At 47.1% G+C, this 16,452-nt stretch overlaps 1 protein-coding gene across 1 annotated transcript in view; it reads left to right on the top strand.

Annotated features, from left to right (window-relative positions):
* The window catches only part of LOC120913337 (cytochrome P450 2G1-like), a 75,859-nt gene that overhangs the window by 32,900 nt on the left and 26,507 nt on the right, over positions 1-16,452 (top strand). Inside the window, exon 3 of the mRNA XM_040323207.1 lies at positions 2,429-2,578. Coding sequence (XP_040179141.1) covers positions 2,429-2,578 — 150 coding nt within the window. The remainder of the gene's footprint in view (positions 1-2,428; positions 2,579-16,452) is intronic.

Below are 16,452 nucleotides of genomic sequence, written 5' to 3'. Positions count from 1 at the left end.
TCCGCCGAAAAATTGACGTAGGGGGTCCCCCTACAATCCATACCAGACCCGTATCCAAAGCACGCTACCCGGCCAGCCAGGAAGGGAGTGGGGACGAGCGAGCGCCCCCCCCCCTCCTGAGCCGTGCCAGGCCGCATGCCCTCAACATGGGGGGGTTGGGTGCTCTGGGGCAGGGGGGCGCACTGCGGGGGCCCCCCCACCCCAGAGCACCCTGTCCCCATGTTGATGAGGACAGGACCTCTTCCCGACAACCCTTGCCATTGGTTGTCGGGGTCTGCGGGCGGAGGCTTATCGGAATCTGGGAGTCCCCTTTAATAAGGGGGCCCCCAGATACCGGCCCCCCACCCTAAGTGAATGGATATGGGGTACATCGTACCCCTATCCATTCACCTGTAGGCAAAAAGTAAAAGTTAATAAACACACAACACAAGGCTTTTTAAAATAATTTATTATTCTGCTCCGGAGGCCCCCCCTGTCTTCGTTATTAGCTCAATTAGCAGGGGGGGCTTCTTCTTCCGCTCTCCGGGGGTCTTCTTCCACTCTCCGGGGGTCTTCCGCTCTCCGGGGGGGGCTTCTCCGGACTCCGGGGGGCTTCTTCCATCTTCTCCCCTCTTCCGCTCTTGACTCGGCGAACCCCGGTTCTTCTGCAGCTCTCCGGTGCCTTCTTCTTCAGCGCTGGCTGCCTGCTATCTGTGTGTTAGCTCGATTTCAAACAGGCAGCCGGCGCGGTCTTCTGTGGCGTCAGGGTCTTCTCTTCCTTTCTTCCGATGTTGCCTCGTCGCCTGTTGTCGCTGTAATGATGGAAGCGCGCCTTGCATCACATTTATATAGGCATCACCGTCCCATCATGCTCCGGTAGGTACCCACGTGGTGGGTGCACGTGGGTAGGCACCCACCACGTGGGTACCTGCCGGAGCATGATGGGACGGTGATGCCTATATAAATGTGATGCAAGGCGCGCTTCCATCATTACAGCGACAACAGGCGACGAGGCAACATCGGAAGAAAGGAAGAGAAGACCCTGACGCCACAGAAGACCGCGCCGGCTGCCTGTTTGAAATCGAGCTAACACACAGATAGCAGGCAGCCAGCGCTGAAGAAGAAGGCACCGGAGAGCTGCAGAAGAACCGGGGTTCGCCGAGTCAAGAGCGGAAGAGGGGAGAAGATGGAAGAAGCCCCCCGGAGTCCGGAGAAGCCCCCCCCGGAGAGCGGAAGACCCCCGGAGAGTGGAAGAAGACCCCCGGAGAGCGGAAGAAGCCCCCCCTGCTAATTGAGCTAATAACGAAGACAGGGGGGGCCTCCGGAGCAGAATAATAAATTATTTTAAAAAGCCTTGTGTTGTGTGTTTATTAACTTTTAGTTTTTGCCTACAGGTGAATGGATAGGGGTACGATGTACCCCATATCCATTCACTTAGGGTGGGGGGCCGGTATCTGGGGGCCCCCTTATTAAAGGGGACTCCCAGATTCCGATAAGCCTCCGCCCGCAGACCCCGACAACCAATGGCAAGGGTTGTCGGGAAGAGGTCCTGTCCTCATCAACATGGGGACAGGGTGCTCTGGGGTGGGGGGGCCCGCAGTGCGCCCCCCTGCCCCAGAGCACCCAACCCCCCCATGTTGAGGGCATGCGGCCTGGCACGGCTCAGGAGGGGGGGGGCGCTCGCTCGTCCCCACTCCCTTCCTGGCTGGCCAGGTAGCGTGCTTTGGATACGGGTCTGGTATGGATTGTAGGGGGACCCCCTACGTCGATTTTGCGGCGGAGGGGGGTCTCCTTACAACCCATAACAGACCTAAGGGCCTGGTATGCTCCTGGGGGGGGAACCCATGCCGTTTTTTTCATAGAAAATTGGCATGGAGTTCTCCCTCAGGAATGCATGCCGAGCGACGCTGTCATTTTTTTTTATAATTATTTGTTTTCCCGGCGCGTCTTTTTTTCACCCGTCGCAACTTTAGTGTCCCGTCGCAATCCACAAAGCCGCCCGGCGTCAATTACGTTCGCGCGATGCACGTCGGGAAAATGACATCACACGCATGCGCAGTACGGCCGGCGCGGGAGCGCGCCTCATTTAAATTGTAAACGCCCCCCGGAGAGGAGGAACGCCTTACGACGGCGGCACTTAACTTACACGGCTTGAAATTTTTACGTAAGTGCTTTGTGGATCAGGCACTTAGGTAAAAACTTTAAGTCAGTGTAACTTAACTGCTGCAAGTTAAGTTACGCCGCCTGGCTGAGGATTTGGCCCTATGTATCTGTCAGGAGACTAATTTAATAGATTGTTAGGGCAAGCACCCTATTGCATAGTTTTGATCTATAGTATATTGTATACAGATTATACAATCAGATTGTCATTTGTATGGTCAGCCTCAGATTCTTCACTGGTTTAGAGTTTGCATTAGCCAATATTTGGAAAGTCTTTTTTACCCCATAGGTTTAAGTTTCGCTAATGGTGAATGCTGGAGAAAAATGCGCACCTTCGCATTCAAGACCTTAAGGGATTTTGGTTTAGGAAAAAGAAGCAACGAGTGGAAGATTCAGGAAGAGGCCCGATGCATGGTGGAAGAATTCAGGAAGTGTCAAGGTTGGCAATAAAGCGCATACATTGCTGTTACTAACCAGACTATTAATTTACCAATGTAAAATTAAACATGAAAGGGGTAGATTGGCGTGAGTAACACAGATGTTGTGTCAGGGTCACTTTCTGAATTCTGGGCATTGGAGACATAAAAATGTGGCTAGGCTAAAACCCAGGTAAGGCCTTAAATTCCAGTCCTGATCAAAAGTTTAAGACCACTTGAAAAATGGCAAAAAATCATATATTTTTTTTTTCACTTTCAAATGCTTTATTGAAACAAACGTTGCATTACAATCGTGTACAATTGTAGACAAGACAAGTCTTGGATGACAAAAATACATACACTGCGTTCGTCCGATAACAGTGAGAACTAAAACATCAGTAACCGATTGAGGTACAGTTATCAAAGAACATGAAAGATTAACCAGTTACATTGAGCTAAAGTGATTGACAATAGTATTCCTCAGATGCCATTTCAGCTAAATCTTCTTTTGTTTATTGTTGTTAGTGGGCTTGTTTTTCGGTCAAGGGCCGATAGAGGTCTAAGAGACAAGTGTAAAGGTAAGAAAAGTTGGAAAAGGTTCTAGAGGGGGTGAGAGTGTACTGCAATTGTATTCATCAGTGCCGTGTGTTGTTTATAGGAATCTCATACAAGTGATATATCATCTATGCGAGACAAAGGATGTTTCCCTTCTCGCTGTGCCTGGTAGACATGAGGTGATAGATAGGAGAAAATTTTGGGTGTGTCAACCCAACTGCCATCCGAATCGGGTTAGCCTATTCATGTAATGGGTACTGTGAGTGTGTAACACTCCTGCGATTAATTTGATTGAAATAGGATCTCAAATGCGGAGGTTTCTCAGATATAACCACTACTTCACTCTTTTATATGATCAAAGAGTTTAGGGTTTTATTCATCACAACCTCTATATGAGAATCACAATGTATAACAAGCTTATTACTGCATAAGCTATCATAGGTGTGTGTGGAAGCAATAGAAAGGTCTATGGTCTGCAATAGTAAGAGAAACAGCAGCAATGTCTATGGTTTGCAATAGCAAGAGAAGCAGCAGCAATGTCTATGGTTTTGCAATAGCACAAAAGCAGCAGCAATGTTAAAGGTATCCTGTTGTTAGAGTTAGTGTCACAAGTATGCAGCATAAGGGTTAATAAGCACACAGTCTATAGATGAGTACTGTAGGAATTAACTTAGTAATGTTATGCTCATATAGGAATACTTGCGGTTCTGTTGCAATCTGCGGTTGTAGAAGATTGGATTGAATCCTGGAGTAGGTGTATGGACTCTGAGTAATGGAGATGCTGTTTGCAGGGAATTCCTGAAGTTTGCAGGATTTGCTGGGAGCGCTGTAGCAAGGGGGAAGTCCAGTTCCTATAAGGTGGTGAGGATCCGGTAATGAGGCTCATAAACTGAGCTTCAGAGGCATCAGGGGTGCTTGGCAGCAGATCGTGGCGTGAGGCAGACGGTCCCAGGTGACGGCAGGGGTCCAACAAAATAGCGGAACACCCTGCCGTCATCGCTGCACGTTTAAATAGCCCGTGCGACGCGGGAAACCAGGAAACTCGCTGGGGCGCGCTTCCACGTTCCAGCGTGGAACGCAAGCCGCGGCGCACAGGGAGTGACGTTGCAGAGACAGGGAGATGAGCGCAGCTCTCTGTAACAGGTGAGGCTGCGCTCGTTTTGCTCAACATAACGCCAATAGCGTTACATACTCCCCTCCTCAATGGGGCACCACCAGTTCCAGTAATAGGTGAAGGACGAGTGGGGTATCTCTGATGGAATTGTCTTATTAGACGAGGAGCATGAATGTGAGAAGAATTTTCCCAAGAATCTTCAAGTTGGGAGTACCCTTTCCAACGTATTAAATATTGGGTGTCAGAACCTCTTTTTCTAGAGTCCAGAATCTTTTCTACTTCATATTCTGTTTCACCCAGAATTTCAACTGGTGGAGGAGGTCGTGCAGTCCTATTGGGAAATGGATTGGGTACATACGGTTTAATGAGAGAGACATGAAAAACTGGATGTATCTTCCAATCAAGGGGTAAATGTAGTTTTACTGCATTAGGGTTAATCACTTGAGAGATAGGATATGGACCTATGAACTGACGACCCAACTTTTTCGATGGTAAATTTAGACGTAGATTTCTGGTAGAAAGCCAAACCAGATCACCAACGTTGTAAGAAGGAGGTACTGATCTATGAAGGTCATAATTACGTTTTTGTCGTGTTTGCGCAGCTTCTAGGTTCGACCGTATGATTGGAATTGTGTTTTTTAGAGTGGTGAGATAATCGTCAACTGCAGGTACTTCGTTAGAAAGGAATGAAGTTGGTAAACTGTTTGGGTGAAACCCATAGTTGGCAAAAAATGGTGAGAATAGTGACGAAGAACTGGTTGAATTATTGTATGCAAATTCTGCATGGGGAAGCAGTTGAAACCAGTCATCCTGGAGGTGAGTGCAGTAACAGCGCAAATATTGCTCTAAGATCTGATTAATGCGCTCTGTCTGTCCATTCGTTTGGGGGTGATACGCAGTGGACATCCTATGATCAATTTTTAATGTCTTACATAAAGCCTTCCAAAACTTGGAGACGAATTGAGATCCTCGATCAGAAATAATTTGAGCAGGTAACCCATGCAGTTTTAGAACATTGTTTATGAAGGCTGTTGCTGTCTCTAGTGAGGTTGGAAGATTTTTTAAGGGAACAAAGTGTGCCATTTTAGTGAATAGGTCTACAGTGACCATGATGGTATTAGCCCCATTCGATCGGGGAAGCTCAACTATAAAGTCCATTGATACAACCTCCCATGGTCTGTTGGGTATTGGAATGGAGGTAAGAAGACCAAAAGGCGGTTGCCTAGAAGGTTTGTTGCTAGCACAAATCTCGCAGGAAGAGACATATTCTTGAACCATTTTAGTTAAATGGGGCCACCAATAGTGTCTTTTAACAAGATGTATTGTCTTGGTGATTCCGGGATGACCAGCCAAAGGAGAATCATGTAATTGTTTAAGTAACAATAACCGTAAATTAGGAGGAACATATAATTTCTCTTTATAGGTGTATAATCCATCTGGTTGTTTCGTAACACCATTAGGAAGTTCAGAAGCATCTGTGGATATGGATTGAGAGAGTAACTGTTTAAAAGAAGTAGTTATTCCTATGAATCGGTTATCCGGAATGATAGAATGAGGTGGTAACTCGGTAAAGCGATCCTCATTCATGCGGGATAAGGAGTCTGCTTTTAAGTTTTGCGTGCCTGGTCTATAGGAGATCTGGAAATCAAATCGATCAAAGAACAAGCTCCATCTCACCTGACGGGCAGACAAGGTCTTGCAGGCCTTTAGGTGTTGCAAATTTCGATGATCTGTCAAAATGGTGATTGGGTGAGTGGACCCTTCAAGAAGGTGTCTCCAATTGGCCAGAGCATCTCTAATTGCTAGGAGTTCTTTTTCTCCAATTGGGTAATTCCTTTCTGCACTGGTTAAGGTTCTGGAATAAAAAGCCACTGGATGTAAAGGTTCAGACACATTTTGTTGTTGCGAGAGTACCGCGCCTAATGCGAAATGTGATGCATCAACTTCTAAAATGAAGAAGAATGAGGGGTTAGGTAGCTGGAGGATTGGAGCTGTAGTATAGGATTGTTTGAGTGTCTCAAACGCTACTTGCGCCTCATTTGTCCATTTGAAAGGTGCATTTTTACTTGTTAAAGTATTCAAAGGCTTCACAATCTGCGAGAAGTTTTTGATGAATTTACGGTAATAATTTGAAAAGCCAAGGAAGCGCTGCAAGGCCTTCCTAGATTGGGGAACTGGCCAGGAGAGAATACAATCAACCTTTGAATCATCCATCTGTATTCCTTCCGGGGTGATTTGGTACCCAAGGAAAGAAACACTGGTCTGACTAAAGACACATTTTTCGAGTTTAACGTAGAGGCAATGTGTTCTGAGCCTGCCTAAAACCCATCTGACATGCTTAGTATGTTCTTCAAAGGTGTCAGAATAAATCAAAATATCGTCCAGATAGACTACAACACAAACGTCCAGTAAATCTCGGAAAATGTCATTAATAAAACGTTGAAAGGTTGCAGGTGCATTTGACAAGCCAAACGGCATCACTAAGCACTCGAATAACCCGTAACGGGTTTTAAAGGCAGTTTTCCACTCGTCGCCTGGACGTATTCTGATTAAATTGTAAGCACCCCTGAGATCTAGCTTGGTGAAAATTTTGGAAGTTTGCAGTCTTTCTATTAGTTCTGGAATTAGTGGCAATGGGTAATGATTTTTTATCGTAATATTATTCAGTGAACGATAGTCGATTACGGGTCTAAGAGATCCGTCCTTTTTTTTAACAAAAAATATTGCAGCACTAGCTGGGGAGGTAGAGGGTCTAATGAACCCCTTTCTAAGATTATCATCCAGGTATTCCTTAAGATAACCCAGTTCAGGCTGTGATAGTGGGTAAATTCTTGCAGTGGGAATAGGAGCTTCTGGAATCAGGTCAATAGGACAATCATAAATTCTATTGGGTGGAAGTGTCTCGGCATTGATTTTGCTGAAGACATCAGAGAAGTCCATTAAATATGACGGAACCCCATCAGCGTTTACATTATTTAAAAGAGAGTTATGTGTGGGATAGCACATGTTTTTACAGTAGGGGGAATCTAAACAAAGTGAAGTTTTGGACCAATGAAAGGTTGGTTGATGGATGTGTAACCATGGTAACCCTAGAACGACTGGGAATAAGGGTGATGGGATGATGTCAAACACCAAATTCTCCATATGTGTATTATCACAAGTAACTAATAATGGGGCAGTTTGAGACAGTACTGGACCGAAGGAGGATTCGGATCCGTCAATGAAGGTGACAGACGAGGGGTTTTGCTTTGACTCAAAAGGAATTTTATTTAAATTAACAAAACTTAAATCAATAAAATTGCCACAAGCACCAGTGTCGATCATCGCGTCAATGGTGGTACTATCTTGGTCCCACTGTAAAGTAAGGGTGAGAAAGATGTATTGGTTAATGTTTGTACGAGTTTTGGGTTTAGTCAAGTTTAAACTACTAATATTGAAGTTGTTACCTTCCGTTTTATTCCTTAGAATGGGGCAGGTAGAGACCATGTGGTCAGGGGCGGAGCAGTAGAGACATAGATTGTTGCTTCTGCGTCTCTGTCTCTCAGCTGGGGTCAGTGGACCTCTAACTATACTGACTTCCATAGGAACCTCTTTGGGGGGTGACCTGGACCTCCTGATTGGTGCTGGTTGGTAGTAATTAGCTTGTTCAGCCTTTCTTTCTCTGATGCGTCTATCAATTGATAGGGAGAGATGCATGAGATCTTCCAGGGATGCTGGAATTTCAACACGTGCAAGCTCATCCTTGACGGACTCGGATAGACCAATGCGAAACTGATTTCTGAGAGCTATGTCTGTCCATAAAGTTTCACGACACCAGCATTTGAACTCTGAGATATAGTCCTCCACTTGTCTCTTCCCTTGTTTCAAGTTCCTGATGGTATTTTCAGCAGTAAGCTGTTTGTTAGGATCCTCATAAAGTAAGGACATTTCATCTATGAAAGTATTGAGGGCGCCTAATAGATCGCCATGCTCTTCAACATAGGCATCTGCCCAGACTCTGGGTTCCCCTTTTAGGTATGAAATTAAAGTCAAAATTCTGACTCTGTCAGAGTAATAAGTCCGTGGACGTAAATCAAACATTAACCGACATGAACTGATAAATTGGCGAAAATTTTTCCTGTCACCAGAAAAGCATTCTGGGGGGCAGACTTTAGGTTCCGGGCGTTCCCTGGCTTGAGTAAAATTTTGATCCCTAAGGGCCTCATTTTCTAAGCGCAGGTCATTCAGATTAACAGTAAGTGTGTCCACACGTTGTGACAGTCCCACTAAGTGGTTTGCAATCTCCGCTGGATCCATTTTAAGGTTCCGCTATTATGTAACACTCCTGCGATTAATTTGATTGAAATAGGATCTCAAATGCGGAGGTTTCTCAGATATAACCACTACTTCACTCTTTTATATGATCAAAGAGTTTAGGGTTTTATTCATCACAACCTCTATATGAGAATCACAATGTATAACAAGCTTATTACTGCATAAGCTATCATAGGTGTGTGTGGAAGCAATAGAAAGGTCTATGGTCTGCAATAGTAAGAGAAACAGCAGCAATGTCTATGGTTTGCAATAGCAAGAGAAGCAGCAGCAATGTCTATGGTTTTGCAATAGCACAAAAGCAGCAGCAATGTTAAAGGTATCCTGTTGTTAGAGTTAGTGTCACAAGTATGCAGCATAAGGGTTAATAAGCACACAGTCTATAGATGAGTACTGTAGGAATTAACTTAGTAATGTTATGCTCATATAGGAATACTTGCGGTTCTGTTGCAATCTGCGGTTGTAGAAGATTGGATTGAATCCTGGAGTAGGTGTATGGACTCTGAGTAATGGAGATGCTGTTTGCAGGGAATTCCTGAAGTTTGCAGGATTTACTGGGAGCGCTGTAGCAAGGGGGAAGTCCAGTTCCTATAAGGTGGTGAGGATCCGGTAATGAGGCTCATAAACTGAGCTTCAGAGGCATCAGGGGTGCTTGGCAGCAGATCGTGGCGTGAGGCAGACGGTCCCAGGTGACGGCAGGGGTCCAACAAAATAGCGGAACACCCTGCCGTCATCGCTGCACGTTTAAATAGCCCGTGCGACGCGGGAAACCAGGAAACTCGCTGGGGCGCGCTTCCGCGTTCCAGCGTGGAACGCAAGCCGCGGCGCACAGGGAGTGACGTTGCAGAGACAGGGAGATGAGCGCAGCTCTCTGTAACAGGTGAGGCTGCGCTCGTTTTGCTCAACATAACGCCAATAGCATTACAGAGTGTCCGCTCAAATTCTTCCGAGTATCTAAAGGCCACCCAAGGGGACCAAGTGTCCTGGAATTTCACGGCTTCATCTGTGGCTTGTGCCGCCGTGTCCTCCATGTCATGGATCTCTGAAATTTTTTGTAACCATTCCTTAATAGTTGGAACGGAAGTGGACTTCCAGTATAACGGAATCAATGACTTAGCCGCGTTCAGCAAATGTCTGGTTAGAGATTTTTTATATCTTCTATACGAGAAGTTGTTGACATGGAGCAAACAGCATACTGCATCAAGCGAAAGTTCTGTTTCAGTTATGGTTTTTATCAACCTAATGATTGCCGACCAATACTTTTGTATCCGTGGGCACTGCCACCAAATATGGAGCAAAGTGCCCACGTCCGCACTGCACCGCCAGCACAGGTCTGAGGACTCCGGGTACCATTTGCGTAGCTTAGCAGGAGTGGCATACCACTGCGTGAGCAGTTTATATGCTGTTTCTTGGGTTCTGGTGCTAAGTGAGCATTTATGTGCGAATACGCACGCTCTGTGCCATTGTTTGTCAGTCAGAGAAATCCCAAGGTCTCCCGACCACTTATCTTTGAATCTGTTGTTGTCGTCTTGCGACAGGTTCTGTATCCATGTGTACGACAGCGAGGTGACCTTCCGAATTGGTTTTTCCTCCAGGCACACTGACTCCATCTCCGTTAGTTGTCGGTTAAACTGAGTCTTGCGTCTGATGTCGGTCGTATAACTGCGAATTTGGAAGTAAGTCCATAGTGGTAGTTGTGGACAGTCCATGTCTACTTTCAGGGCTTGGTGGTCTTTAAATTGTGAATTCTTAAAGCATTGGGTGGCTAGGAGGGGTCTGCTAGTGTCGCCCATTCGCAAAAGTGGGTTTCCCATCCCTGTTTGAAAGTCTGGGTTGTTTCTCAGAGGCGTAAGGGGGCCTATGTGTGAGAAGGGTTTTGAGTGTCCGGTCAGCGAGTGGAATATTGAGAGGGTAGTACCTGCCAAGGGATGGTATTTTAAGGAAGCTGGGCACTTTTCCCAAGGTATCCAGGGAGAGAATCGTAAACGGTGTAGGCATAGCTCTTCCTCTAGGGGGACCCAGTCTTTTGTGCTAGCATGGCAGTGCCAGTCTACAATCCGGGTCACGTGAGAAGCATAGTAATAGTGCCTGTAATCTGGGAGCCCCATCCCACCATCGGCTTTCTGTCTGGTTAGCAAGCTGAACTTGATACGAGGGCGTTTGTGTGCCCAAACAAATTTAAGCTGGAAGGACTGTAGTGTTTTGAAAAAATTGCTAGGGATTTTAATCGGTAAAATCCTCAGCAAATATAGGAGTCTGGGTAAAATGGACATCTTACAGATAGCCGCTCTCCCGAACCAGGAGAAGTTTTTAGGGTGCCATGATGATAGGTCCGTGTCAATTGTTTTGAGAAGGGGGGTAAAATTTTTGTCGAAAATTTGAGACAGTTGGGGGGTGAGCCACGCCCCCAGATATTTGAGAGCAGACGGTACCCACCTAAAGGGACAGTCTGCTCGCAATGGGCCTAAGACCTCGTTAGGCACTGAAATGTTCAATGCCTCGGATTTTGTGAAGTTTATCTTCAGGTTGGATACATATCCAAACAAAGAGAAACTCTTCAGAAGTTGGGGGATGGATGTCCTAGGGTCAGTTAGAAAAAACAAGAGGTCGTCTGCATAAGCTGCTGTTTTAAATTTTGGCCATGATCTTGATATCTAGGTTCAAAAGGGATATTGGCCTATAGCTGGAGCAGTGTGTCGGGTCTTTTTCTGGTTTGGGCAGCACTGCAATGTGGGCTGTGAGAAAGGTTGTCGGGATATCACGTGGCGAGGAAAGGGTGTTTAGGGCCTTCGTTAAGGGGTTTGTTAACGTGTCCAGAAATGTTTTAAAGTATATGGATGTGAATCCATCCGGGCCTGGACTCTTCCCAGCTTTAAGATCGTGGATTGCTGACGTGACCTCCGATATGCTAATGGGTTGTTCAAGTGATGAGGCATCTATGTCTGTCAGCTTAGGGAGCATGGAGGATTCTAAGTATTCTCGAATGATTTGCAAACGGGTGCCATTTACCCCAGCTGGTTTATGTTGGTTGGGGAGGTTGTAGAGTTCCGTGTAATAAGTTTGAAAATGTTTAGCTATGAGGTCATCTTCTAAATCTAGGGAGCCCCCCTTGTTCCTTATCCCTAAGATGGTGTTGTTGAATTTAGGCTTTTTTAATGCTCTGGCTAAAAATTTCCCTGTTTTGTCACCAAATTCGTAGTATATATTTTTTTTAAATATAGAAAGCGTTTAGCTGTGGTTGTCATCATTTGGTGCATCCTCTTCCTAGCGTCTAATAATTTGGTAGCAACTTCTTCTGAAAGGGTTTGTTTGTGTTGGGTTTCTAATTTCATGATCATGTCAGAGAGATCGGTCAGAGCCTTTTTGCCCTCCCTCTTGCGCTTAGCCCCCATTCGTATAAGTTCGCCCCTGATAAAACATTTGTGGGCTTCCCACACAATCAAGGGGTCAGAGTCTGTCGTGGCATTGGTGTCAAAATATTCAGTGAGTGAAGACCTCAATTTTGGGAGAAACTCTGGGTCTGTAATCAAGGAAGAGTTAAGTCTCCACGTGGGAAATGTGCGTTTAGAGTTATTCAGGTTTAGCGTTAGGGAGATCGGGGCATGGTCTGACAGAGACTGTATCCCAATCTGCGCATTCTGAATTAGTGGTAGATCTCTACGGGAGATAAACAAATAATCCAGTCTGGCGTATCTGTCGTGGGGGATGGAATAGAAGGTATAGTCTTTCGTGTCGGGGTTCGAGTATCTCCATGAGTAAACGAGGTGGAGGGAGTTCAGGGATGTTTTGATACTTTTTAGTACCTGGTATTTGATGTAAGTCCTTCCCGTGGAGGTGTCGGTCAGTGGGTTCAGAGGCAGGTTGAAGTCCCCACCCAGGATTATGCATCCTGAGCTGAAACTCTCTAGTTCCCCTACAATCTTTTTACAGAATGGCAAGTGAGAAGAGTTCAGGAAGTACACATTGGCCAATGTGATGGGTTCTCCTCTATACGTGCCCTTCAAAAAGAGGTATCTGCCCTCGGGATCAGTTAGTCTGTCTGTTAGTTCGAAGGGGGCTTCCCTACTGATCAGTATCGAAGTCCCCTTGGATTTGGCTAAGTCGTTAGTAGCATGAAACGCAGTGGTGAAGTACGAGTCAGTGAGCCTGGGTATTTTGTTTGTCATGAAATGCGTTTCTTGGAGAAAAGCAAAGTGCGGCCTACCTTTTTTCAGTTCACGTAATAGTGCCGACCTTTTCTCCGGGATGTTTAGTCCCCTCACATTGTGTGAGATCACGGTGGGGCTTGGGCCCAGAGCTGAGTACGCCATGGATCAGAAAGGTGGAAACACCTTCGCCTTTTGTCTGTAATACAGTTCAGTTAGTATCACACAACACAGTCCTAGTACAGAATTCTACAAATACACAGCAGTGAAATGTGAGGTTGCGAACTCTCAGGTATGGATAAGAATTTAGGGAGGGTGGGCAGTGTTGAAAGGAGGTGAGCCAGGGAGCTCGGAGTAGGAGAGTAGGGAGAAGATAGTTGTAGATAGAGAGGGAGAAATCGTGTTAAAAACCCTGTAAATAGGTATGCTATCCACAGGGTTAAATTGCGCAACTCCCGGGGTGTACAACCGCACACAGGTGTCGCTTGAAGGGGTAGTGGGAGGCGACAGCCTCAGAGACAGCACTAGTTATCTGTCAACTGGTAGTAGTAAATATATGGATATCTCCGTAGAGAGGAGCGGGTGGCCGCAGCCTAGACTCGCTAATGTCAAACTTATTAAAGTAATTCTGCCTTAATGGTGTGGATGAACAGATGAACCAGAACATGAATTAACTGAACAAAAACTAAGTAAGGAAAACAAGACAGGGCACAAGAACAGATCAGCATCAAGAAATTACACTGCATGGCTACCCGTCGGGCAGTATCGTGGCTGTAGTGGAGGTCCCTGTAATCATGGGCAGCGTGGGAGGAGACCTGTCCGCGCGTGAGGGACAGTATGTGTGTTACTTGGAGCAAGGTTTTAATGACAGATCAAGAGCCCTGTGTCTGCGTGTGGCGCGCTGTGTGCAGAGGAGCGGAAGGGATGGGGAGAGACAGGCACCCCAGTATAAAGATGTCATGTATAGTCCTGCAAACGAGGGGGGGAGAGCGAGGGAGCCGGGCCTAGAGGGGGAGGGGGGTGAGCAACCCCCCACCTATTCAGAGGACGTGAAGGGTAGAGATGGGACAGTTCAAAACCCGTTGCTTCAGATTGCTAACAAACACATATAGATATCCCACTATTTAAGCAACCTCATTTTACCTCTAGGAGCAGGCATCATGACTCCTAGCCTGCTAGAACCCAAGTCCGTAGCGTATTGTCCTGATCCAAAAACCTACCCTTCCTCCCCAGCCCGCCCAAGCGACCCCCCCTCCCCCGCCCGTGTCTAATGTCCGCAGACCCTACGAATGTGTAGGAGTGTTCCTGAGAGCATAGGATGCAGTCCATCCCGGAGATGGTGCCAAGTGGGACAAATCTGGTTCCACATCGGATCCGTATAGCCCATGGATCAGTAGTGACAATCCGGGCAGCAGGGAAAGAGTGCAGATGACAGTACTGTTTCATGCTTACGTGATCGATGCGAAGAAAGCAGGTGATTCGTCGCGGTGCCCGTCTTCTGGTCACGACCCGTCTCCGTCGCTGACGAGATCCCGCGATCCACGCCAGGTAGCAGGACACGGGTGTTGGAGGGCGGTGCAAAAGCCAAAAGGACGTGTGTAAAAGAAAAGTGAAAAACAAAAACACAAAAATAAAGTAGAAACAGTCCCATCGGTCGGTGCTGTCCTCCCAGGGATAGAAAGGGTAGAGATGGGACAGTTCAAAACCCGTTGCTTCAGATTGCTAACAAACACATATATATATCCCACTATTTAAGCAACCTCATTTTACCTCTAGGAGCAGGCATCATGACTCCTAGCCTGCTAGAACCCAAGTCCGTAGCGTATTGTCCTGATCCAAAAACCTACCCTTCCTCCCCAGCCCGCCCAAGCGACCCCCCCTCCCCCGCCCTTGTCTAATGTCCGCAGACCCTACGAATGTGTAGGAGTGTTCCTGAGAGCATAGGATGCAGTCCATCCCGGAGATGGTGCCAAGTGGGACAAATCTGGTTCCACATCGGATCCGTATAGCCCATGGATCAGTAGTGACAATCCGGGCAGCAGGGAAAGAGTGCAGATGACAGTACTGTTTCATGCTTACGTGATCGATGCGAAGAAAGCAGGTGATTCGTCGCGGTGCCCGTCTTCTGGTCACGACCTGTCTCCGTCGCTGACGAGATCCCGCGATCCACGCCAGGTAGCAGGACACGGGTGTTGGAGGGCGGTGCAAAAGCCCAAAGGACGTGTGTAAAAGAAAAGTGAAAAACAAAAACACAAAAATAAAGTAGAAACAGTCCCATCGGTCGGTGCTGTCCTCCCAGGGATAGAAAGGGTCTCTCACGCTGGGAAGACGGTTATGTCCGGGTCTCCTCTTTTAAAATGGGTTGGGGATGTGCTACAGACTTCAAGGTAGCCATGAAGGTGGAAAGTTCAGAACTCAAAGCTGTTTGTTCGCTGGGGGTTAGATGTCCTCACCTCCCAGCATTCTTGATGCGTGTGCCATTTTGTTCGCTGGCGTGCCGGCCAAGGATCCTCCGGTCCTGCCATGTTTCAGCTTTTTATGGCTTTTCCCATCCGGGGACGCAAAAGGGGAGCTCGGCGGGCTCCTTTCCAGTGGATGCAGCCGGAACTCCTGGTACCATTCTGGCAGGGCGATAGGCCCGATTTGTAGAGAGTCGCAGAATGCAGCTAGTTCATCCGGCGTGCGCAGGGAGTGTTGATGGCCGTTATGGGTCACTAGTAGTGAGAACGGGAACCGCCAGGTGTATCGCATACCTCTTTCCCTAAGCCTGTCCAATAAAGGGCGCATAGCTCGGCGGTTCTTCAGAGTTATTTGCGACAAATCTTGGAACAACAGGATTGTTGCGCCGTTGAACACAATTCTGTCATTTCTGCGTGCCTTCTGCATAATCTCCTCCTTCAATGCGAAACTTTGCATGCAGCATATGATATCCCGTGGCGGCTGGGTGTCTGGGCCGCGTGCTCTCAGAGCCCTGTGGGCCCGCACAAAGTCAATCACTGTGTCCTCGGGGTTTTCCAGTAGATTATTAAAGATCCTTTGCAGGGTTGGTATGATTTGGTCTGCCTCAACAGATTCTGGGATCCCCCTAACGCGGATGTTGGATCTTCTTCCACGATTGTCCAAATCTTCCATATGTCTATTCATTTCAATGAAATGATTCGAATGTGTCGCCGCTATCCTGTCCAGCCTGTGGATCGCTCTGTCTCTCTGTTTCCCCGCTGCTTCAGCGGTGGCCATCTTGTCATTTAGGACCAGGAGATTTGACTTGAGGTCCGTGATGGCCGCAGAGAAAGTTGATTTGATGTCCGCAGCAAAGACCGACATGCCGGCATACGTTAGAGGGAGGTTGGGATTAGGGGTTCCCCGCCGTAATCTTCCGGAGCCGATTGCGAGTCCTCGCTGTAGTCCCCGGGCACATGTGGCGGCGCCATCTTGCCTCCGGACCCCCCGCTTCTCGTCAGGGTCTGCTGCTTGAATAATTCTGAGATATTTCTCCCCTTGTGTGCCGCAGAAGAACGCCTGGATCTCGTATGTGGTGTCCGGTAGCTCTGTTTGCTCATTATCAGGTGTTTAAGAGGCAGAAAACTGGCTCAAGGCTGCGGCTTCTTCGGAGCTCCTTTAGTGTGCTGCCATCTTCACTGCGTGCCAAGCCACGCCCCCCCAAAAAATCATATTTTACATTGTTGGATCTTAACAAGGTTCCAAGTAGAGCTTCAACATGCAACAAGAAGAAATGAGAGTGAGACAAAACATTTTTTGAGCATTCAATTAA

Source organism: Rana temporaria, chromosome 9 (assembly GCF_905171775.1).
Source record: "Rana temporaria chromosome 9, aRanTem1.1, whole genome shotgun sequence".
Classification (NCBI taxonomy): Eukaryota; Metazoa; Chordata; class Amphibia; order Anura; family Ranidae; genus Rana; species Rana temporaria.
This window is presented reverse-complemented; position numbering and strand designations above follow the sequence as displayed.